General features: G+C 52.5%; 9 protein-coding genes across 9 annotated transcripts; 6 read left to right on the top strand and 3 right to left on the bottom strand.

Moving 5' to 3' along the window:
• The first annotated feature begins 16 nt into the window (after positions 1 to 16).
• V8C40DRAFT_249196 (uncharacterized protein) lies at positions 17 to 1,512 on the top strand. The gene has a single exon (XM_083216698.1). The coding sequence runs from the start codon at positions 166 to 168 to the stop codon at positions 937 to 939; it is 774 nt and encodes a 257-aa protein (XP_083071621.1). The 5' UTR covers positions 17 to 165; the 3' UTR covers positions 940 to 1,512.
• V8C40DRAFT_249194 (citrin domain-containing protein) lies at positions 1,060 to 4,404 on the bottom strand. Its single transcript, XM_083216697.1, has 3 exons — positions 3,867 to 4,404; positions 2,512 to 3,702; positions 1,060 to 2,430 (listed from the first exon to the last, which is right to left on the bottom strand). The coding sequence occupies exons 1-3, from the start codon at positions 4,053 to 4,055 to the stop codon at positions 1,696 to 1,698; spliced, it is 2,115 nt and encodes a 704-aa protein (XP_083071620.1). The 5' UTR covers positions 4,056 to 4,404; the 3' UTR covers positions 1,060 to 1,695.
• Positions 4,405 to 5,810: 1,406 nt separating this feature from the next.
• Positions 5,811 to 8,666, bottom strand: V8C40DRAFT_249191 (cyclin-like protein). Its single transcript, XM_083216696.1, has 4 exons — positions 8,584 to 8,666; positions 7,377 to 8,522; positions 6,773 to 7,312; positions 5,811 to 6,707 (listed from the first exon to the last, which is right to left on the bottom strand). Exons 2-4 carry the CDS (start codon positions 8,493 to 8,495, stop codon positions 6,423 to 6,425), a joined length of 1,944 nt encoding a protein of 647 aa, XP_083071619.1. The 5' UTR covers positions 8,496 to 8,522; positions 8,584 to 8,666; the 3' UTR covers positions 5,811 to 6,422.
• A 2,252-nt stretch (positions 8,667 to 10,918) lies between these two features.
• Positions 10,919 to 11,815, bottom strand: V8C40DRAFT_249185 (uncharacterized protein). The gene has a single exon (XM_083216695.1). The coding sequence runs from the start codon at positions 11,728 to 11,730 to the stop codon at positions 11,104 to 11,106; it is 627 nt and encodes a 208-aa protein (XP_083071618.1). The 5' UTR covers positions 11,731 to 11,815; the 3' UTR covers positions 10,919 to 11,103.
• Positions 11,816 to 12,700: 885 nt separating this feature from the next.
• Positions 12,701 to 14,167, top strand: V8C40DRAFT_44515 (uncharacterized protein). The gene has a single exon (XM_083222985.1). It carries the CDS (start codon positions 13,048 to 13,050, stop codon positions 13,783 to 13,785), a length of 738 nt encoding a protein of 245 aa, XP_083071617.1. The 5' UTR covers positions 12,701 to 13,047; the 3' UTR covers positions 13,786 to 14,167.
• Positions 14,168 to 14,870: 703 nt separating this feature from the next.
• Positions 14,871 to 15,215, top strand: V8C40DRAFT_249179 (uncharacterized protein). Its single transcript, XM_083216694.1, has one exon. The coding sequence runs from the start codon at positions 14,981 to 14,983 to the stop codon at positions 15,191 to 15,193; it is 213 nt and encodes a 70-aa protein (XP_083071616.1). The 5' UTR covers positions 14,871 to 14,980; the 3' UTR covers positions 15,194 to 15,215.
• A 299-nt stretch (positions 15,216 to 15,514) lies between these two features.
• V8C40DRAFT_267363 (uncharacterized protein) lies at positions 15,515 to 15,938 on the top strand (the record flags this gene model as incomplete). Its single annotated transcript, XM_083219847.1, has 2 exons — positions 15,515 to 15,578; positions 15,838 to 15,938. The coding sequence occupies 2 exons, from the start codon at positions 15,515 to 15,517 to the stop codon at positions 15,936 to 15,938; spliced, it is 165 nt and encodes a 54-aa protein (XP_083071615.1).
• Positions 15,939 to 16,023: 85 nt separating this feature from the next.
• V8C40DRAFT_44443 (Zn(II)2Cys6 transcription factor domain-containing protein) lies at positions 16,024 to 18,328 on the top strand. Its single transcript, XM_083222984.1, has 2 exons — positions 16,024 to 16,963; positions 17,037 to 18,328. Exons 1-2 carry the CDS (start codon positions 16,220 to 16,222, stop codon positions 18,162 to 18,164), a joined length of 1,872 nt encoding a protein of 623 aa, XP_083071614.1. The 5' UTR covers positions 16,024 to 16,219; the 3' UTR covers positions 18,165 to 18,328.
• Positions 18,329 to 21,454: 3,126 nt separating this feature from the next.
• Positions 21,455 to 23,200, top strand: V8C40DRAFT_280427 (major facilitator superfamily domain-containing protein; the record flags this gene model as incomplete). The annotated part of the gene is made up of 2 exons (XM_083221397.1): positions 21,455 to 22,525; positions 22,688 to 23,200. Exons 1-2 carry the CDS (start codon positions 21,668 to 21,670, stop codon positions 23,198 to 23,200), a joined length of 1,371 nt encoding a protein of 456 aa, XP_083071613.1. The 5' UTR covers positions 21,455 to 21,667.
• Between the last annotated feature and the right edge of the window lie 39 nt (positions 23,201 to 23,239).

The raw sequence follows: 23,239 nt of genomic DNA, 5'->3' as shown, positions 1-23,239 counted from the left end.
ATACTCATGTGCTTTAGATCCATATACACTAAAGAATCACTTACATCTTTTATATATACATCTTTATTTGATACACACTTGGCAACAACCAGATATATTCGTGCCATCAAACTTGATTTACATCATATCATCACATATACACCACTTACACCAAATCTCAACACAATGAGCTACCTCAGCTACGTCTCATCATTACAACGCAGCTCCCAAATGTCTGCAGCCCCAATCACACAAACACCAGCAGCAGAGATGCCCTCATCACCATCATCATCAACACCAAAAGTCGGCTTCATGTCCCTCCCCCTGGAGCTCCGCTTCCAAATCTACGACCACCTCCTCTCCATCCCGCCTCACCCAAAATCCTCCTCCCACCACCACCTCTCCTCCTACGCCCAGCCCTCCGAGCACGTCTATCCCGCAATCCTCCTCGCCAACCGCCAGATCAACTGGGAGGCCACGCCTTTCCTCTACTCGTCAAACATGTTCGTCGCACACCCAACCCTGCTAGCAACGTTCCCCCGTCTGCGCAACTGGTATCCTCCCATGCGAGAGGCCAAGACGCTGGTGCCCATGATCCACCGCTTCCACGTCCAAGTTCGTCTCGACTTACCCCTGCCGTACGACCGCAAGGCTGTCGCGGAATCTTTCTCTGGATTAGACGAGCTCTCCATCGATCTTGTCCAGTCCATGTTCTTGGGCGTCGATTGCAACAACCTGGCGGTGTTTGACGCGGTGCGAGGTGTCAAGAACGTCTACATTAGTGGCAGCACGACTGGCTTCGAACACTACATTGCCTGGCTGGTCAATGCCATGACAAGTCCCTTGGGAGCTGAAGTTGCCCCCTATGAGCCGCAGGAAGACTCTCCCTGGGCACACATTTGGAGCGGACACGCAAATCTCGTCCGCTCATCAATACCCCAGATCGAGAAGCAAGAGTAAATGAAGATGTGCCTACCTAGGTATGCGAACCCCCTTGTTGATTCATTCGTTGCAAATGGCAATTGGCTAACGTGTCGAAAGCAGGAAAAACACTTTTATGTTGCGTTGAAAACTAGGTATCGCTATACATCTACCCATCAAAACACCACTTCTCTCTTCGAAATCAAAAGTCCTCTAAGGCTCCTCCTCCAAACAAATTCCTCTTTTTTCTTTTTGCCCTGGCTGTATACAGCCCCCCTCTAGTCCTGTATCCCATGTCTAGGTCTAAAAGGTCATCTCATACATTCGACGGAGGAAAAAAAAAAACCAACAACAGCCGCAGAGGCAAACCAAGAAAGAATCACAACAAGCGTCATGTCCTTTCCTTTTTTGCGCGCAAGATATCCCTTGTCCTTAGCTCTTCTCTTCTATATCCCTCATGGTCTTATTTTCTTTCTTCTTATTTTCTTTTTTCTGGGTACACACGGGTCGGGTTCGTGTTCGTGTTGATAGAAACACAAAGGAATAAAAAGGGTTCTGAGAAAACGGAAAGGTAGAATAGGAACAAAAAAACAATAGAAGCAAGTATACAAACAACTCGCCCCTTTCGTGATGCAGTATTTTCACCCAAACGCCTATTCTGATGCATCGTATCATCGGAGAGAAATCATACATTGCTCCCCTCGAGTGTGGTTTTGACGATGCACGTCTTTTTTTCTTTTTTCTTCTTCTTTGCTCAGTCTTGTTTTCCACCTCACGTCGTCAGTTCTCTGCTTATTACGCGGCTTGACCACCACCACCGATGATCTTGGGGAGCGATCTCCATCCCTTCTCGTTGGGCAGCTTAACCTTGCCAAAGTCCTCGTCAAGGTCGAGGATGATCTTCAGCGCATTTCTGCTGCGGGCAAAGGGGCTAGAGTCCAGCTGCTTCGACTTCAACGTAGACAGAGCATCAGACATGCCGAGGTGCACCTTGTCCTTCTGCGCCGATCCGGGCATGGGCAGCATAGTCTGAAGAACCTCGTACGCGGCCAGAGTGAAACCAAACTGGGGCGATGATCGGAAGATACGAGCCGGGCCACCCTTGAAGAAGGCCTTGAAACCCTCCTCCTTCCAGATGGTTTGTGCGCAGTGTCGCAGTCCGTTGTACGAAGCCTCGCCCTTGCGAGCCTCGACCTGGAGACGGGTCTTGATGACGTCGCAAGGCGTCGTCAGGTAGGCCGCGGGCATACCGGCAATGGCACCAGCAGTCAGGAGCTGCACGACGCCCAGCTTCTTGGTCGGTGACTCGCCAAAGAAGTCCTTCTTGAGATGGCTGTACGTGGGGAAATAGATGGCCGAGAAGGGGACGTCTCGCAGCAGACAGGCAGACGCACCCTTATACAGACCCACGAGACCGAGGTTGCGGACAATCCACATGGCCGATCGCTTGGGCGTGCCCTCGACAGTCTTGGCGACTTCGCCCTGGATTTGCAGACGGATCTTGACAATCTCGAGAGGGTTTGTGAAGACCTAAATTAGAAGAAAGAACGTTAGTTAGGCGAGAGCTCATGCGTAATGGTTACAGTAAGAGCCAGATTGTTCCAAACTTACCACTTGACAACCACCGGCAGTACCACCAGCGACAATCTCGGCCCACAGGGGAATGCCTCCTTGCTTGTCGGTCAAACGACCGCGCACCAAATCATTCACCGTCAGCTTGATGGCCTTCTCCGGCGCAACACCAACCAGCTGGGGCAGAACACCAGAGTACAAGCCGCGGACACCTTCGTTGCGAATCACCTTTTGGAAGCAGTCGATGGAGTTCTTGTACAGGCGCTGTCCGGGCTGCGCTCCACGCTGGTTCTGCAGACGAGTCTTGACAAGATCAATGGGGTACACCATGAAGGCACCAAAGGCACCAGCCAAACTGCCCAGACCAAAGTTGTACGCCGACTCAAGGACTTGGTGCAAGACCGCACTGCCCTTGGAAGCGACCTTATCGACAGTCTGGCTAGCGGTGTCCAGAACGTCGTACATGGGGTTGCGCCATGAGGGATCCAGAACCTTGGCAAAGTCGCGGAGGCCCAGTCGACCGGAAGGCTCGTCCAGGCTGGCAAAGTGGAAGAGGATGTCGGCCTCCATTGGAGTGAAGAGCCCGAATCGCGTGAGGCCGGACGCCTCGTTCATAAACTCGGACCTGGTAATCTTACCATCCTTGGTCTTTGAAACGGCGCGGCGCAAAATCACCTCGACCAGGTCCATCTCCATAATCATATTCTGGAAAGCTCGCACGTTGGCATAGGAGACCTTGCTGCTGGCCGAGATGTTGCAGAGGGTGTGCAGGTTGTTCAGCAAGTGGTCCGACAGCTTGTGTCTCGCCGTCTCGCGAATGATGCGCTCAAAGTCCTCCGGGTTGATGTAGCCGTCGCCATCCTTGTCGAAGCGGTGGAAGGCCTGTCGGATGCGCTCGCCCTGGAGGCCTCGCAGCATCTGCGAGAACTGCGCATAGTTGAGGTGGTGACGGTTTTTGTTGGTGCCAATGTACAGCTTGGCCCATTCGCAGTCCCAATCGAAGGGGATGTTTTCGGGGCCCTTGTTGAGCTCGTAGAGGCGCTTGAAGTCGTCGTACTTGACAATGCCGGTGCGGTCGACGTCGAACAGTCGGAAGGCAATTTCGTATTCGGCGTCGGGCTTGAGCAGGAGGTTCTCAAAGACACTCCAGTCGGTCAACGAGACGCGGCCGGTGCCTTTGTTGTCGGCGACGCCAAAGAGGATCGAATATTGTTCCCGCTTGATCTTGTGCTGTTTGCATGCGATGCCTTGTTAGTCACTGGTCCCGCAACTGCACCGATATGACTCCGATCTCCATACAAACAGAGAAAATAAGAAAAGGGGCCTCCAAAAAGTCGGAGAATGAGGGAAAAAGACAAAGGAAAAGAGAAACATGGACTCAATGGCAAACTCACATAATCCTCATCCTTGGGCGCAATCGCATTGATAAACTCGTCCGGTCCCAAGTACAGCTCGCCTGTCTCAGGGTCCTTGATCGCATGGCTGTTGAAGCGAGCCTTGGTTTGCGCCGAGAGCTGCGCAGGCTCCTCGCCGCCAACCAGGCTCTCCTTGACAGCTTCCTTGACGGTTGAAACGCTCGCCATCTTGGAGAAAAGTAGCAAATCCGAATCTCTGCTCCAAAAAACAAACAAAAAAAATGCCCGCGGGGAAGACGGGATAAAAGTTGTTGGCTTCTTGTGGAGGAAGAAACGGCGAGGCTGTGGAGCTGGATAAGTGGGAAAATCGGGGTCTGGTACGACGGGGGGACGAAAAAAAAAAAGCGCCAAAAAAGAGCAAACGCCTGGAAAATGTCGGAGATGAAGCCCCTCTATACCGTATTCCCCTCTATCTGTATTTCTAAGTCTATATCATGCAACAAGAAAAGGAAAAAAAAGAGGAAAGGAGGAAAAGGAGAGAGAAGTGAAGCGTCACAGGATCGCGAAAGAAGCGGCGAGTAAAATTATGAGGATGGAAAAGAAAAAAAATTTATATTACTCCTGATGGATGGAAGCCAATTGACGGATGGACGGCTGCAAGGTTTGGCGAGATGCCACCTGTCGATGCATGTACCTGGTACTGTGTGCGCCATGTTTCCTCCCCCTGGCCGCCACTGAACAGCTAAATTGTATAGCGGTCAGAAGATGCTGAAAGGCGCCACGTGAGCATCAAAGAGCGGCGGACGACCTGCTTAGTACTCTGTACTTGACACGGAGTATTCCACGACGACATGTACCAGTACTCCGTGCCTGTGCCAGGGGACTAAGCCTTGCCAGGTACTCGGTTCCATTCTAGGGCTCCCGAACACCAGCTGATGAGATGTGCGTTTGGTACGCCCTTGACGCCGTACCTCGTGCATCACAACGGGAAACCACCCACATGACTTGCTTGTACTCTCTGAGGGATTAAACTAGAGTCCATATCGTAAATAAACACACAGCAGCACGTAAAAATGGCAGATTGCAAACGAGTATGCGATAAGCCTGGCTCTGCAGATTACGCCATCTTCCCTCAACCCGGTGGTACAGGTACCTTCCGGCTTCAACCGTTGCCAGCACGAGCATTCGTACATGCACCTCAGACAGCTGACATCAGATCCTGCAGCCAGCCCTTCTCATCCAACAAAACCATAGGTTCGAAGGCGGTCCTGGGTCCGGGTTTGACGATGCTTAATATTCTCTTCCACCGAATTACCCCGACTTCTCGATACTGTTGCCAGGTAGCAATTACTCCATAACGGTCCATTACACTCCGTAAATTCTCCAAGATTACAATGTTTCGTTTGGCACTAGCAAGCCGCTCAAATCTGGGGTCGGAGCCAGTCGGAGATGATTCGGCCAGCCCGGCGCCATTTAAGTACCAGCTACCAACAGGCTGCTGGCATTCAAAGCAGTTTTGGTATGGTAATTGACCCATCTAGCTGGGCTGGCCTCAAGTCAAAGCACTGTGTAAACCCCCAAAGTATCTCCACGGATTTAGGCTATAAATGTACAGGTACCTCAGCGCGGGAGAGGACAACAAGGTGCTAAGAAGAAGGCTGGTTCCAGAAGACACAGATTTGCTTTCCGGCCGCCACCCGGGCCGGTCTGACTCCCGGTCGCGACTCTAATGAGTTTGGTGCCATCTGATCCTTGGCATTGGTGTGTAATAACTGTAGTGATGCTGCTGCTATCAATCAGTAGATAAAGTCCATTGATATCGAGTCATCTGGCATGCAGCATGGAAACAGCCAGCAAGTAATAGTGTTCCGTAGGTCCGGAGCATTCCGGAGGCCCGGAGCTGCGTGCATAAACGGTGAATTCGGCGGTCAGCAACACACGATATATTCAAGCATGGAGATAGCCGCTGCGCTACAGATGCAAGTCTCCAATGGCAATTCAGCAAGCGTCCGTCCGCTCATTAAGCTCTTTCGGTTGGCAGAAGAAAAGAAAAAACGGGATCCATAATGTAATGCCCAAATAAATAACAGGGCGGTATTAATCCATACAACTTTCTTCAGTGTGATATTATCAAGGCCAGAATCTTTCCCCAGCTTTGGCGAAGCACATGCCCTCCCTAGTGCGCCATGCCGACCCTTCCTGTTTTTGCTTTATCCATTATTATCCCATCTTTCCCCCTCCAGCGCCTGCGTGGTATATATAAGTCCATCCATTACCGCCAGTTCCAGAGCAAGCCACCAACGCCAGACAGTAAAACAACATAGCTCAAGAAGAGTGAGAAAAACAAAAAGAAGAAAATTCTCGTCCAGAATGTGTGATGTGTGCGTGTGCGTGCGTCATTGGCTTCGTAAGATCGCCTGCAATCCCCGAAAAAGAGAACAACAAAAATGAAATCGTAGTGAGCAAGGTCGGGGTCGAAAATTAATAAGGAATCGCATCGCAAAGCACGGTGGTATCATGTAGCCACCTCAATGGGCCGTGTGGTGACATCAAAACGAAAAATTACAGCAGACAAATGCTCGGGGTGCCTCAATCTCACCCTTCTATGGAGATGAGACGGCTCGCATACTGCAGTTCGGTAGCACTTGGGACGCGGACTGGTTGCAGGCGACGAACAGGTGTCGAGTGGTGCGGGAGCGTGAATCCAGCGTCGAGGGCGTTCTGGACCTGAACTGACGCCTCTTTGAATCGCTTCTCTCGATATTTCTCAAATACGGCTCCATGATGCTTGACAGGGTTTTCACAGCACTCAATCATTATTGTCACCAGCGATTTGAGCTGGCTCCATGTATAGCCTGAGTAGTGAACGTGGCGCTTGGTCTGTAAAATGTTTGTCAGTCAATCATTGTCGAATATCTGCAAAGTTGAGAAAAAGAGAAACTCACCCATTCGCCCTTGTTCAAGATGAGCCTAGAGAGGCAGTGCGCACCGGCAGCAAGAAAGCTCGGAGGTGAGGCCACAAAGCGCTCATCCATAATAGTGAGCTCCAAGAAATATTTAGCCAAAGTTCGAGTATCGAGATCATAATCGTCGGCCTTGCTGACTCGTCGCAAGAAGCTCATGGGGCCTGGCCATCCCAGCTCAAACCCGAGCATGCTAAGCATGAAACGCTCAGCCTTTAGGATATCCTCCGTTGTGTAACCACTGTCCACCATGTAGACTATTTCGTCTAATGACGGGCAGTTGATTTCTTCGTACTTGGACGCAACCAAGATGGCCGTGGCCCCCACCAGCTGCAGCTTTCCGATAGAAACAATCTTGCAGGATAGGAACCGGTCGATGTAGTTGACAGTAAGGAAAAGTGTCTCTGGCAAGAGATTGAAGCGGTGATGCACTTGCACCAGCCAGTCCATAAGGACAGTCCGCATGGACCACTGGATCTCTGTTTGCATTTCCATATAATGGGCATTAGGGAGCATCTTCATCTGCACGAGGGGGTCAGCGATCAGCGGCGGGCATATCCTAGAATGACTGGGTCGGTTTCCTTACCTCCATTTCTCTCAGATACTCAAAAATCTCTTCGCCGTACTCAGCAACCATGCTGACATCCCACATCTCCTCGTCAACCTCTTCCGGGGTTATGGTCTGCTCGACCTCGATTCTAGCTTCGTCTAGTTCACACTGCACACGGCTGGTTACTCGTGGGGCGAGAATGGTCGTGGCGTTTCCTAACGTCATGTCGCGGGATCGAGTCGAATGAGCCGTCGTGTAACCCTGATCTTGATCGTCATATTCCTCATCCTCTTCGTCCCAGTATTCTTCGGCTTCGGAGAGTGCGAGAGTGAGGCCCTCTTTGTAAGTTTCAATATTAATGGCGGGTTCCTCGGAGATATTCGGGAGCTTAGCCAACACCTCAACATGGCTGTCGTCGTGATTCACGTCTGCACGTGGGGCCTCCTCAGGTGGGCAATTGAGCGAGTCCAGATAAGAATCGCCGCTGTTCAAGAAATCTTCAATCAGGGCGGGCATTGCTAGAGGTTCGATATCGATTTCAATAAGGTTTGGCCGAGTGGGAACGCGTTCGATCTTCTCGACCTTCTCGACCTTCTCGGCTTTGCTCTGGGTTCTCCGCAGGGTGGGCTGTTGCTGTTTGAGTTGCGGCTGGCTCTTGTGATGACGAGGCTGCTTCGAATGCGCCTCGGGGGCGGCTTGAGCGGAGGAACTCTTCTTTTGCGTGAGGCCATTGTTCTTGGTCTTGTTGCTGTGTAGCTGGGGGATATCGATATCGAGTTTATAAGCAGACTCTTTGGCGGGAATGTTTGCGGGCTTCTTCTGCAGAGGCTCCGCACGAGCTTCCGTCGTCGTGAGCTTGGATTTGTTGCCTGCCAGAGCTGCGGGTCGCTGTGCAGGTCGGGAGAGGGAATCTTTGCTAGTCTTTACCGCGTTTTCCTTATTCAGAAAGGATGCGGACGCGTGATTCGTGGACACCATGGCGGCCTTTTTGATACCCTTGGCCTCCTCACCACGTCCTCCCAGAGACTTGGACACGTTTGTCACATCACCAAAGGCAGCACGTTTAGCGGGGCCTTTGAATCCAGCCACAGGGACTGCCAGGGCGGTACCAACAGCTCCTGCTGATTTGTGGCGCTGATGAAGGAGTTGCTGCATGTTCTCGCTGCCGCGCGGTCTAAAGGGCTAGATGGAGGAGATAAAGGGTCAGTATGGCTACAAATTGAACCAGGGTTGCATGATATACGATAGATGGAAAAGAAAGGAGTGCAAAACGTAGAGCCAAGGAGCCATTTTGCTAGTCTCTGTCATGTTTCTAACATACCCGTGCGTCCATTATGGGAGAGGCCGTCTGCGCCTTGCTTTCGAGTCTTTAAAGATAATGTACACTGATCTGGTAGAATGCGCGAAATAAAGTTATGCGAATCAAGGCGAAAAGGCGGCGTAGCCTTTCCACTGATTGACCCGCGTCGGGATATCATACAATAAAGCTGTCCGTGGCGTGGTGTCCAGGATGGTCCGAGATTCCAGCGTCGCACTTCGGAGACAACGGACTCCCAAGGATTATCAGAACAAATTAGACGGTGACGCAAAATCACGTCAAATTGAAGACCCAGTACACAGCCTTGGCTTGTCGACCATACACGGGGGAAAGAAGAAAGCGGGAAAGGGGCGAGAGCCTGATGAGTATTTCGTACAAATGGAGACAAAAAAAAAAGACGATGTGGATTTGGGGAAGAAGGGAAACCGCCCCAGTTGGAAAGGAAAAGATGCTGCTCTCGTACTTCTGGGCCCTGGTCTGTCAAATTCCCCTCAGCCGCTGAGAAGGTGCAAGGTGGAAATTGGCGATAGCGACAACGACAGGGAATATGCGCCAGCTCTCGCTTGCAACTTGGTACGAGTACTCGTATGCAGGCAGCAGGAACAAAAAACCTGAACGATGCGCCGTTTGCAAGACGTGCGTTGTTAGTGGTTGGAGGCTGGGGAGGAGCCTGGAATTCCGGGGGATTTAATTCATTGGTCCCTGGTGGTGAGAAGTGCCAGACTCTGTGGTTGTATTTTCCAATGTTTATTTGTTTATCCCCAAGCGCTGCAGACGCTTTAGCGCAAGAAGGCCATACGAGTACTGTAGCTAGGCTGGAGCTTCGCTGAGCTACCGCGGCGTTGGGGGTCGGCATGCGCGCACGGGCCATCATGCGAACATGTCGCGTCATTTGCCTGTCGTCCCGGAGATGACGATATTCCGGGGGGTTGCGTGTAGCACAGAGAGACGTACCGCCGGGCCGCTAGTCCGGTTGCGGCGCCCGGACGATCTCGTCGCGTCTCACTTGAGATGACGAAAATACTCAGAGTTTCACTTTTGCGAAGATGCAGCAGCACACGCGGGCGGCGATGGCCTCTAAGTCGTGTCAGCGTCTGCTGGATATCGCAGCGATAATGGATTTGACTTTTCTTTACCGGAATCACGCCGCAGCGGCGAAATTACGACCGGCGCATTTGAGCGCCTCAGACGCGTTAGGGCTCTCATCGGAAATTGCGCCAGTATAACACGTGTTCACGTGACGAGACGCTGCCACTTAAAGTGCTCTTTCGACTCCCCCCACTCTGGACGGATTGAAACATGAACATGCCTCAGGCAAGGGAAGACGGTTCGAGGACTGACGAGGAACGAGAAGGGCGCTCGCGCTTCCGTTCGAGGCGCGATTGAGACATGTCTTGCAGCAATGCGGCTGGCGCTTCGATCTGGTTTTTGCGACGCCCCGTGTTGTAAGCTCGGCAGTTAAAGTGTAAGCTACTGAGCTACTAATAGGCGATAGTCCTTCCGGCCAGGCCGCTTCGTTATTTGTCGTCGCAAACCCCATGCGAGCAATCTGCGCTTGGATATCGATGATATAAAAGCCGGGCGCTATGAATTGCGACAGAGTGCGGCGGTGGTAATGGCCTTTTGATACAGCAATCGCTCTGGGAAGGCATTGGAATCGACGGAACCAGGTGTCGCGACGACGCTTGAATGCCATTCATCAAAACCCCCTCATCCAGCCTCTCTGAGCAAGGTTGCACTAGTCGACCCAACCTTACGTCGCAATGCCCGCCTCAGCCACGATTGTTCTATTCCAGATTCCTGGGCATTGAGCTAACTTACCGTGATAACCGTATGAGCTCGCGTGCTGCTGCCCTTTGGTGCCGAGTCGCTGGTTGTTGAGCTGAGCCGCCTGTCGCAAGCCTCCCTGGATGGATCGCCTGGCTGCTCATTTCAGCTTCAGCCGAACAACACCGTGTCTTCCCATCATGAACCCGTCTCAAACACTGACGAGCATCTCCCAGATAAAGGCCGTGACAAGACCTTCTTTAAGGTGACGTGTGCTTCCAACTACCACTGCGCAAATTTAAACCCCCATTGCGGCTCAAATGAGCGATTTGGGGCATGTCCCGTGCGAGTTTTGACGATATGATATCATATCTTACCCCATTTAATATCGCCACCGTGAAGAGGAATTCGTTGCCCTGAGCTGCGTACTTTGCACATGCACAACGTTTTACATGTCTACTACGCACAATATCACCACTTTGCGTTTTATATCGACTTAGTCAACTAGCCATTTATCAACACCAACGAGCAGGGCTTGGGCAAGAAGCCAGCGCTTCAAGAGGCCAGCCCTGGGCAGCGAACACAGGTGCTTTGTGCGTGCCGATCCGGCCGCAACATGGTTTGCTTCTTATGTTTCAAGTTATGCTAGTGTCGGCCGGCGCCACAATGGTACTGAGTTCAACGATGGCGTACTTGTAGATACCGGGACGGCTCTGCCACGCAGTTTGACAAGCAGCAATACCTCTGCTGCGACGGAGTATTGTACCTACATACATCCATCCAGCCTCGATGGCGCATACTGCGGCAACACGGGAAGCAAGCCTGGTACGACGCCGCATGTGTGCTCCGTGTCCCGTGCCCGTACCCGTACCAGTGTGTACGTCCGCGTAGAATCAGGAGATCTGATGAAGGGGGGCTCGTAAAAGCAGGCTGCGAAGAGTGAGTGAGTGCATGGCAGCGACGAGGTCCGCAATTCGTTGGGAAAGCAGAAAACAGCCGTCCCATCATCACTCGCATTGCCAAAGGAATAACAACGCACACTCGAGCCCACAACACCGGAGCTGTTGTATCGCAGGGCGGGCTCTCATTGGGACGCTGCTCTGCATGCATTATCCGGCCTGGGGCACAAATGCAGGCGATCATAAACTTTGGCCACTGCCGCAAGGCACACACACAGGAGAGGAGAACGGGGCCCAGCAAAAATGCTCCTGTCCCGTTGATGCTTGGGAGCCACCGTTCTGGCGCTGATTCGGCACGCATCTTGTCCACCCAACCGTGTATCCACAAGCCTCTCAGCGCATGCATCCAGGCTTGCGCGGGGGGGAACAAAGCGGTGACTGATGAGAGACGGCTGTTCGTCCTTGTACGTACTGTGCAGCATAGATGCGACGCTCACCCTAGACTTAAACTGAGCTGGCGTCAATTCTACTGTACAGTACATGTAGTCTATGTGTTGGTGTTGGTGTTGACTTTGTGAGAAACATCTCTCAGGGTACATACATGTACGTTCAACTCCCATCCACCTCTCTTAAGACAGGCATGCGACTACCGCTGCTATCCTACTGCGATGAGGCGAACCCTACTGTATTAGCACCAAGAAACAAGAATGAATAAGGATTAGAGGGAGGCTTGTCATGGCAAAACTGGGCGCACGCTGGCTGCAAAAGACGACCAGCACGGACGCCTGCGTGCTGCCCGACCTCAATGTAATGCCAACCCAACGAATATACGAGTACAGTAGCCTTGGGAGAAGACGCCTCGCACGCCTGAGAAGTATACAAAATCGCCTCCGACTGGACACTGAAACCGGGGGACCCATAGGAACGACATGGTCTGCGACTTAGCGGGAAACTGAGCTTGTGCCACTGCAGATGATTGGATTGCCCGTGCCTGGACGGAGTAATCGTCGAGCTTTTTTTCCTGTTCATTTTTCACCTTTCTTTTTCCTCTGCTCTGCTATTTCCTTAGTGAAATCTCCAAAGAGGGTCTCGAAACAGCAAAGGCCGAAGAGGGGAAATTGGGGGGAGAGCATGAGAGAAGAAAACAAGTTGGGTGTAAAAAAAGGGGACAAAGTCAATTCGTAGCTTGGGTATTAGCCAAGCCACGCATAACGCTGGTCGCGATTTGCGCCTTTCTCAGCGTAGCCGTTGCTCCAACCAGAGGCTGACGATTGACGGGCCATGAAGCAAACATTGGCCTGGTGCTTGGGGGGTTTTCCCCTCCTCTCCCCATTTGAGAGAGTTTGGGCCGATCTTGCGACGACAGGAGAGGGGCTGTCAGGCACACCACTCTCTCTGCTCTGCTCAGTTCAGCATCATCTCGAGTGGACAAAAGGTTGAGGCCAAGGAAGCACCGCAAGGCCCAGAGACAGCACAATTGATTGTCCATGTACTCTATGCTTGTACGGAGAAGCAGGAGCAAAGCAGACAGGCAAGCATTTGCTGGGTGGCTGCTTGATTACCCCGAGTGTTGCAGAGTTGAAGCTGTTCTGGATCGTCCTGTGAGGATCGAAGCGGTGCCGAGCCCCGGCAGCACACTAAGCATCTAGCACAAGATTCAATGCAGCCAGCAGGCAGTCATGCTTGGGACAGACGCTACGAGTATATGAATCGATAGCCATTGATGCTCGAGTCAACTGGCCTCAACTTGGACCCTTTGCCCAGCCCTTGCCGCTACCGCCTCAGTCTGGCCTCCCCACCTCTCCTGCTTAGCCCACACTGTTGCTGTTCAGGATCCCTGCAGGAGGAGAAACGGGCGCCTCTGGGCCGGCATCTGATGCGGCGCCCATTGGCCATCAGCAGCGCTCGGGAATTAATATTGGAAGAAGCACAAGCACAAAGAGGGAGGGCCACGGAGCAGCTGGAGTTGGTAAATTTAGCACCCAGCCGCTGGATATCGGCCTTGTATGCTTGGAGACTAGCAGGACTCGCTCACCCATGCCGCGGTGACGGTCCAGTCCAGCTCGTTCGTTTCGTTCTCCCTCTCTCCTTTAGCTTCGCCCGAGGTCGAGAGCCTTTCCAACAAGCGCTCGTCAAAATCCTGTACATACTGGGTGTGCCAGTCCCAGCCCATGGGGGTCGTCGGAATGCGCTTCGCGGAGCCTGGTTCTGGCTGGGGCCCTGGCCATTCGCTGTACAAGCAGGACAAGTCTGGATGTTTGTCTGCCAGCGAGTGGTGCGGAGAGGGTGGCGGATCAATCAATCAATCGCAATCAATCAATCAATCAATCAGCACCAGACCGCATGGACGCACGTCCGCACACGCACGCACACGCACGCCCAGCGTCCTGCAGCTTCGACTTCTGGGATGTGCTCCCATGCTATGCCATCATGTCACATATCGGCCACTGCCAGGCAGTGATACGACACGAATACCTGTACGTTTGGTAGTTACATGCTTCGTACATACAGACAGCACTTATTCCAAGCAAGAAGAAGGCATCGTAGGTATTAGCGCTTCGCAGAACGGAGATTGAGACACAGAAACAGAGCAGAGACAAGAGCACGGCACACACACACACGCCGTCTACACGATGGGATGGGATTGGACACGCAGGATTCCTACGCTGCTACTGTACGAGCCATGTATCTCTGGTCGTGCTAAGGCAACAGACTACATGTAGCTCGACACACTCTGCATGTCAGTTGCCGGCTCACATCTTGGGATCGCAGGCCATGAGGGGCTGGTGGCGTCGCCTTCGCTGTCCGTGTGGGCCCGTCTGGCTGAGTTTGACAACGAACAACTCCATAATAATAGATGATGCTACTACGCGAAAATGGCCGACGGGGTCACCAGACTAGGGACTTGATGAGTTGGTGACGGGTCAAACGGGCCAAACGAGCGGTCTCTGCACCCTATGCCCTTTCCGGCTGCGTTGCCATTCGCCTCAGCACCGTTCCCCTTTGAATCCGACCCTCTCACGGCATGGCAGAAGCCCAGTGTCTAACCATGTCCGTGTGCGAATACATGGACGAGCACAGTAGCTTGCGCCCACACGTGTGCGTACTGTGCAGTAGCAGCAGCCGCAGCAGCAGAAGACGACGAGACGAGGAAAAGAAGGGGAAGAAAAAGTGACCACCGATATGTACGCTGCCCTAACCATCTGCTGTGGTGCCTGACGAAGGATGAGGGTTTTGGAGATGCCGTCATCTTATAGGTCCGTTGGATTGGCTGGCGTTTTGTGGCCGCAGACGGGCATTGATGGAGCTTGGTCTCCTGTCGAGAGACTCCGGCTTGGCTTTTCTGACCAGTACGAAAGTAATGGAACATGGATTGGATCAATCCAGCTCTATAGACATGTCGAGTATATTGCCTCCCTTGGTTGCGAATCTATTTGCCAATTCAATCGCAACTGCTGCTGTCAAAGCCAAAGCCAAAGCCAAAGCCAATGCTGGAGCGGCTCAGTACAAGTACTGTATCTACCTACATCCAATGTAAGCGGTGTTGAGTCACCCCACGGCGAGGGCTTCATCACACTATCAACTAGCAATGCTTAATTTCTTTAGCTCTCTCTACCGTATATATAGCCAAGGGCGTTAATCTCAAGCCTTCGTAAATGTGCGCGACGCGAGAGACAGTAGATCGAGGCGCAAGGTGGAAGCCGGCTCCCCATTATTCGTCGGCCCAGTTCCAGTTTGTTTGCGCCGTACAGCACGGCATGGGATGGCCACTGCAGCCTGAACAGCAGCCTTTTCCCCCTTGCTTAGAGAAGCGCCGTTTAGTAGCAGCTAGACCAATGCTAAATAATCAAATTAAAGTACATGTTTGAGAGAGAAAGGGTTCCAAATGCCACCGGGCGCAAAAAGAAGAGAACAAAAAGCCCGGCGAATGCGACTGGGGGCAATGGCCCTTGGGGCGTCGAGACGCTGATCCAGTCCTACAGCCTGCTGAACTTTTGCCTCCAGGGTTCCCACAGCGCCATCCAGGCCTCGCCGCCAGCACGTTCTCTAGCGACCACAGGCCCTGAACCGCCGCGCTACAGGCGCTACAGGGCGCTTCCAGAAGACTGCGACAGCAGCGCCGTGTTAGTGAGCCCAAGCCGGCAGCAACAAAATCGTTCGACCTCGCCTAGCCAGCTCCTCTTTTCCCCATGCACACATTCTACCAACTTGGCCTCCAGCAACAGCTTTTGCAAACCACTCCTGATACATCTGGTGAGTTCCATCGACTCTCTCGTCGTGCGCGATCATGCATTTGCCCTGAATTTGGCCTCACAATACGCCCCCGTCCCTTGGATTCGCACCTCATCCCACCCCCCGTCCTGGCTTTGCCCGGCGCCTTCGTTCACAGCAGCTTTTTCTCCTCCAATCCGTCCCGACTGAGGGCTTCGCGGTCTTCATCAACTCTTGTTGGCAGCCTTGTTCCGAGTCCATCGCAGGCGTCCATGGCTAACTTCGCTTGATCGTCTCCCAGATCTCCTCCAGAGCGCCGCCGCTCTCGCCAGTCCTCGTCGCCGCCGAATCCGCCGCCGCGCCAGCCAGGAGCTGACCAAGAAGCAGGCGCTTACCGCATAGCCTGGATGGTGATGAACTTTTGACATTGCCTCATCATTCATCGTCATCTAGAGGCGGAAGAGCCCATATCGAGTCCTGGCTATCGGCCGGTGATGAAATTGCCCGTCCTCCTACTAAGCGATTCTCTTGCCTGAAGCTGCTGGCTCTGTCCGACCAAGGCAAAATCCGCACCCACGTCCCCAGCCCAACTCTCTCCACGGGGCTTTGATCGCCATCCCCTCCTCTTCCATCCGATTCGACATTACACAAGTCCATCAAAAAGAAGGACGAAACATAAAAACATGAATTCGTTATCCCCCATAAACACTTCTGGCGGCATGTCGGCGGCGTCCTCAAACGGTGGCAGTGTCTCGCCTCGTCAGGCGCCGAGCCCCAAGAACGTCGCATTTGAGCTGCTATTCCTTGAATCGCCTCAATACCGTGCGCGCTTGCCCATGCGAGTCCAGATTTATCCTCATGATACCACGGACTCGATTGTTACAACCGTCAAGAACTTTTACGGCTTGTACTCGGGTCCTCCCGGATCAAAAGGCGTCAGCTTCGAGGACGAGCTTGGCAACACCCTGATTGCGCGATATGAAAATTTCCGCAACAACATGATTGTCTACGTTCGAGTCATCGAAGAGGCTCCCGTCGGCGCCCTAGAATCACATCACTACCGCGGCCTTCATATGGGCGCTGATTCTTATTACGGGGGCGACGGCTACGCCCTCTCTCAGCGCTACGGGCCCGAGATGGCCCGGTCTTATTCGACATCACCACGCAGGCGAAGTCCTTCGCCGCGGGGACGCAGAAGCGACTCCTCCAGCACCAATGGCAAAAAGGGTCGCTCTCGCTCTATCAAGAGCCGCAGCCTCCATAACCACACCGATGCCTACGCCGAGAGCATGAATGGTTACAGCAGCGGTGATGGCGCCCCGAGCACCGCTTCCGCCCGAGCAAAGGAGCAGCTCGGAACCACCGACATTAGTGTTGAAAACATTGTCGAAGGTGGCCGACGGAAGAGGGCCAAGTTTGAGAGCTCTGTAAGCGTCGCGCATCATCACTACAAACGTTTGTTCGCGATTTTGCTAACCCTTTTTTTTTTCTCTCTTCTAGGAACTGCCTCTATTCGCACCGCCTCAGATGCCGGCCGCTACTTCGAACCCATCCGTCTCTCCGGCCAGACGTATCGAACATCACAGGCCATCTCTGTCTTACGTCCAGACTGGCCAAAACCCTTTTATAAACCCACGACCGCTACACTCTCCGCAGAGCTATGGTAGCGGGCATGGGTTGAGCATGTACTCGACCCCTGTCTCCAGCGACCGTCGCGGTCGGGGCAGCATCTCGTACGGCAGTCATAGCATGACCCATGGCATGGGCATCCTCCCAACTCCCGACCCCACCGTCGGAAGCTGCATGTCGGAGGAAGACAAGGATGTCGCCATTCAGCTCATGCGGCTCGGTGAGATGTCTAACATTTCCCATGGCCGTACGTCTGCATCAACCTTGGAGGACGCTTTTAGCGGTCGAGCCGACGGCGTATCGTCTACTGGCGCAACTAGCGACAGCGACAGTGACAGCGACGCCGAGCTCCCGCCATCTCGTCGCCAAAAGTTGGATCTGTCTGGTGTGTCCAAGCAGATTTACCAGACCACCGAATCACACTTCATGCCGCCCATTGACGGCGCCGAGGCCAGCGGTGATGATGCCGACTATGAGGATGGTCTAGACGTCAAGCCGGCTCAGAGTAGGTCGGTAAAGAGCAAGCCTGCTCCCATCGCCGTGCCCAAGCCTGTCTCTTCCAAGATCAAGGCGCCCCGCGCTTCCAATGGCAGCAAGACAAAGAAGCCGCCCATTGTGCCCAATGGCCCAATCTCCCCCGCGGCCTCCACCACACACTCCAGGAAGCAATCAGTGGTGTCCATTGGACATGTCCCGCAAGCCGGAGAAGATGATCAGCCTGATCTCTCTACCAAGCCACGCTGCCAGCGGTGCAGGAAGAGCAAGAAGGGCTGCGATCGACAACGACCTTGCGGGCGCTGCCGCGATGCCGGCCTCTCAGCAGATCAGTGCATCAGCGAAGACGAGGGCAACGGCCGAAAGGGTCGCTATGGTCGCCACATGGGAGTGCCGCTGAAGAAGGAAGAGATCATCATCGCATCGCATCCGGCTCTGTTGCCCGCGGCACCCATCGCTGCCAACACCATGACTGCCGACAAGGCCAAGAAGCGTAAGCGGTAGAGAACAAATTTGCTCGTGTGCTTTTTTGTTTTCCCGCGCGCCAGGCTCTGTACGATGTGTGTCGGTTAGGAAGCAAGAAAGAAAAGGAGGTTTTTTTTTTCTTTTCCTCTCCCTGATTCTCAGCTCAGGGTCGCTCGGGGTACTACAGTCCCTACAATGTTTATTTTCTCATGACGGTCCTACAGTCTCTGAATTGGACGCTTGAGATACAAAAGAGCAACAGGGTGGTCGGCGGCTATAGCCTGTTGAGCTTGTTTTTTATTTCTTTCTGGCGCAATCTTCATTTTCTCACTTGATGCTATTATGAAGATGTAATCATGACGGCCAATGCAAGGCCATTACACTCCTTCAATGGCGTTTGGGATGTGTATCAGGTGTCATTTATCTGTTTTCGGCTTATTTCTTCATTTTCTCCTCTTTTTCATCATCGTTTCTGTTTCTGCTCTCTTCCTTTCGCATATGCGTTTTCAATTGCGTCATCACCAAGCTGCACAGCGAAGCCAGCTACATCAACAAATGACAGTAGGGCATACGCACACAACTGCACCATCTCTGCAACTTGTGCGCAAATCACATCAATGGAGGGAAACCATTGATCAGGAACGAGGGGTTATCACCAAAAAAGGTGGCCGTGGCGAGCTTTGGAAAAAATGTCTTGCCAACGAAGGTTAGGACGAGAGGTGGGGAGGAGCGTGTCCGATATTTTCTTATCTCCTTTCTTCCTGTTTTTTTTCTTCTTTTTTCTATTTTCCTCTATTATTTCCTTTCGCATCCTATGTCTAAAGTAAAGAAGGATTGGTCGGGTATGGTGGCACAAAAAAAACAACGCCGGTTGGAGCGCTCGTCTTTGGTGTGATTACAACTGTCTAGTTTCTTGACAGGGGACGGGTGGCAGGGAAGGAGGTGCTCTTTTTTTTCCTCTGCTGTTTTTCTGTTATCTTTTTCATCTTCCTCCGTTTTCAAAGTTTCCTATCTGTTGCGCCGAATTTTCAGCGATTCGTGGTCGGTAGTTTGCGGGTTTTTTCTATCTTTGACAGTTCTTTCCTTTGAGATTCTGGTACAGCTCGTTCCTGTTTTCTGGAAGGAGGGAGGGGCTTGCCTGGGAGGAACAAATGGCATAGCACAGAGAAAGGGAGCGCAATTGCGCTTCGAATATACGGGAACATGTTTTTATAAAAAAGAAGTCGTTTTACATTAGCAGATGCGCCTTGACTGTTTTTGCGATGAGTGATGGGTAATGAGCAAAGGACAAGTTTTGGCCCGTTTCAGGCGATCCCGAGCCGCTAGGGCGTTTCGCCCGATGTTAGCTTGAGCGCAACGTCGCAAGGATGGGACGCACCAGGCGCTTCGAATCCGCCCTGCAGCCGCGCAGCGCCAATCGCTCACCCGACACGATGACGGTATCCATTCCAAGCTGAATGCCGCCAGAGGAGCATCTCCGCCAGCACTCTTTTGAAAAACATCTCGCGGCAGAGGTGCAAGTGTCGTCAAACTTGGCTCTCCCGACCATACCCCATACAGGCTAGCGCCGTTACGGGCCGGCAGAAGCCGGCGCAAGGGGATCCTTTTGGGATCCAGGGGTTCAATAGCCGATTGGTCCGGGTGGATGCGGGGTCATGTGACTTTGCACGAGGACAGAGGAAAGACAACGATAAGGGGAAGGATTTTGTGTGTGCGATTTTCCATCTGGGGGGCTGTTTACGTCATTGAGTTACCCCGCGGATTGGAGGGGCTGCTTCGGCAGAATTCTGGAGAAATGAGAAGATGCAAAAAGAAAATGAAGCTGAAAAGAAATATACAGAATGCATGAGTTTTGTGTCGCATGAGTAAGTCGATTTTGGACTGGTGGAAAAACAAAAGGTGAGAGGGCAGCTAGATAGTGTATTAATGAGTTGCATTCATTTCGCCAACCGTCGAGGTCTAGTTCGGACGTGAAACTCCGCCAGCGAGCGGTAGCGCTCTACTTTTCTCTCCAGGCACCGGGAAGCGCACCGCCACTGACGGATAATGTTCTGCAGCGAGAAAACAATGCTAAAAAGAGAGGGCGCGCAACTTGATTGAGCGAATGAGAAGCAGAGAAAAGGAATTGGAAATCAAATAGAATAGCTTCCCGCTTTTATTTTTTCTCTTCTAGTATTTCTTCTCCCGAGCTTCGTCAAGTGGGCTGGAATATTCCTTTTTTTTTTTTCCACAATTTTTTACGTACACATTACCTTACGGGAAGCGGTGAGAAAATTGGGGGCCTGAGGCAGGCGATAACCGCAACGGAAACAAAAACAAAAAGACGAGCAAAAAATTATTCCCAAGTCGCCGATTTCTGGTTCGGCCTGATGTGGGCCCGGGGAAGCCGGACATCGGAGCGGGGGGGAGGGGCTGGGGCTGGGGCTGGATAAGAGAACGAGAAAAAGGTTCCCCAAGGCCCAAGTTACCCTGTATTAGTACGATGTAAATGCTTGGGGAAAGCAGGATTTCTTATGGGCATGTGGTTTCTTTTTTGTGGGTTTTGTTTCGGGTGTTTGTTTACGCGGGAATATTGAGCTCCGTCGGCACGTTATTACTGCTTTTGGCAACTTGAAGGATTGTGTGTTGAGAAGAGTTATGACAGCTTATCGGTTGTCTATCGGCCGTATGTCAATTGTCAAGATGAAAGACAAATCTCGCCCCCAAGAGATATGCCCTTCCGACGTCCCTTAATGAGACACATCACATGCTCCTTTGAATTACAGAAGAAAGGATGAAAAAAATTGAAAAGAAACAGAGCCAATTGGCCTGGCCAAGCCCACAAAATCACCAACCCCTTACATGAAAAAACACAATGGCCCAGCTGATTCCGTGCAGCCGGGCTCGGTGAAAGATGCTCCGGTTCTAGCTGCCGATTCGGCTTCTAACGCGATCCACTCTGGGCCCCCCCTCCCTCTACTTACATGTACATTTTGCTTTAGGGCGCGCGCGTGCACCATCATGCTTCGCTCACTCGGCAGATAATACCACTATGTAACTTCGTACTTTTTTTCTTCTTTGTTTTTTTAAACTGGGCTTGGTCTGCTGGTTCCCTTTTTTTTCTACTGCGCCGCTGATGAGTCTATTGATAATATCACAGCGCCCTGCACCAGGGGGGCGATATCGGGGGCGTCATCCCCGAAGAACGGAACGGCGTTTAGGGGGATGTCCTTGCAATTGAACTTTTACTTGATGGAAAAGTAATAGAAGCTGATAAGAGAGAACCGATGCAAGGCGTTTCGGCGGGGAGTATATAAGTGTCTTCCCCGTACGAGGCAGAGCTAAAGATGAAAGAGGGTTTGTTCTTGTTCGGTGGGAGCTTTTCGCTTGAGAAAAAGAGTGGCATGGCTTTGGAGCTTCTACAGCTTTGTTCTTGTTGTTCGATGTGCTATAGGAAAGATTGATTTTTATTATTACTACTTTTTGTTTTATATTAACTGTCCACTAATACGATAACCCCCTCTCTATATTTATCTCTTCTTCTCCTTTCGTTAATATTGATCATGACGCTACGAGATGATGAGAAAGATGCCTCCTCCCATGGACCTGTTGCCGTCCAGGAGACCAGTGTCCTCGGCAACACCACTTCCAACTCCAACAATGACAACTCATCACCAATTGTCATAAACACTGCTCATGACGTCGAGCTGGCCGAAGAAGAAAAAGATTACGGACCTCCCCCAGACGGCGGTCTCCAAGCGTGGCTCCAGGTCCTCGCAACACACCTCATCAACGCCATGACCTGGGGCTACGCGGCGTCCTTTGGCGTCTACCAGCTGTACTACGTCGAGACACTCGGCCTCCCAGCGTCCCAAGTCTCGTGGATTGGCTCCGTGCAAATCTTCTTCACCTATGTCATCTGCGCCGTGTCCGGCCGCCTCGCCGACGCGGGCTACACGCGCGAGACGGTCGCGGTAGGCACCTTCATGGCCGTCTTCGGCACCTTCATGACCAGCCTGGCGACGACGTACTGGCAAATCTTCCTCGCCCAGGGCGTGTGCATCGGCTTCGGCCTGGGCGTGGCCTTTATGCCCGCCATCTCCGTGCTGAGCTCCTACTTCGACAAGAACAGGGCCTTTGCGCTGGCCGTCTCGGCGGTCGGCACCTCGGTCGGTAGCGTGACGTTCCCCACGACGATCCAGTATCTGACGCCCAAGATTGGCTTCCCCTGGGCGGTGCGCTGCGCGGGTTTTCTGGCGCTGGCCATGGCCGTGACTGCAAACATCCTGCTCAAGCCAAGATTGCCGCCGCGCAAGTCGGGCCCTCTGTTTGAGATTGGCGCCTTCTCGGAGCTGCCGTACCTCTTGTTCTCCATGGCTGCGTTTGTATACTTTTATGCTCTCTACTTTGTCTTCTTCTATGTACGTAAGCGCAGTATCATGATGCGTGTGTTCCTTTTTGTCTTCTTGGTTTTCTTTCGTCGCTTCCGTGAAGTGGAAATCGTGACTTGCTTGCAAAAAATCATCAAAATAACAAAGAAAACTACAACTCCAAAAAAATGTCGTCGTTAACCCCTTTCCTAGATTAACAGTTACGCCCGTAACGTCATTGGCTTCTCCAACGTTGACTCCATCAATCTCCTCATTATCACGAATGCCATGGGCATTCCCGCGCGGCCGATTGTAGGATTCCTCGCAGACAGATACACCGGCCCCATCAATCTCTTCGTCACGGCCACCTTTGTGGTAAGCATAATGCTGTACTCCTGGATCGGAGTCACAACCCGGACGGGCATGTATGTCTTTAGCGTTGTCTACGGCTTATCTATCGGGGCCAACCAGGGCACGTTTGTCGCGTCCCTGACAAGCTTAACCAAAGACCCGCAGAAGATGGGCATTCGATTTGGCATGGTAGAAACGCTGTGTTCGCTGGCGACGGTGGCTGGAGCTCCAACCGCAGGTGCCATCATTGACCACAACAATGGCGACTTTTTCTGGGCACAGATATGGGGAGGAACTGTCATGGCTGCAGCAGCGGTCATCTTTGTAGCATGTCGCATATCTGTGACCGGATGGAGATTCAAAGTCAAGGTTTAGGCGGGCGGCTAGTAAGTCAGCTGCCGGTAGAATTGGTTC

The sequence above is a fragment of the Trichoderma camerunense genome (genome assembly GCF_050948025.1).
Source record: "Trichoderma camerunense strain CBS 138272 chromosome Unknown V8C40scaffold_12, whole genome shotgun sequence".
NCBI lineage: Eukaryota > Fungi > Ascomycota > Sordariomycetes > Hypocreales > Hypocreaceae > Trichoderma > Trichoderma camerunense.
Note: the sequence above shows the minus strand (reverse complement) of the source record. Positions and strands in the feature narration are given on the sequence as shown.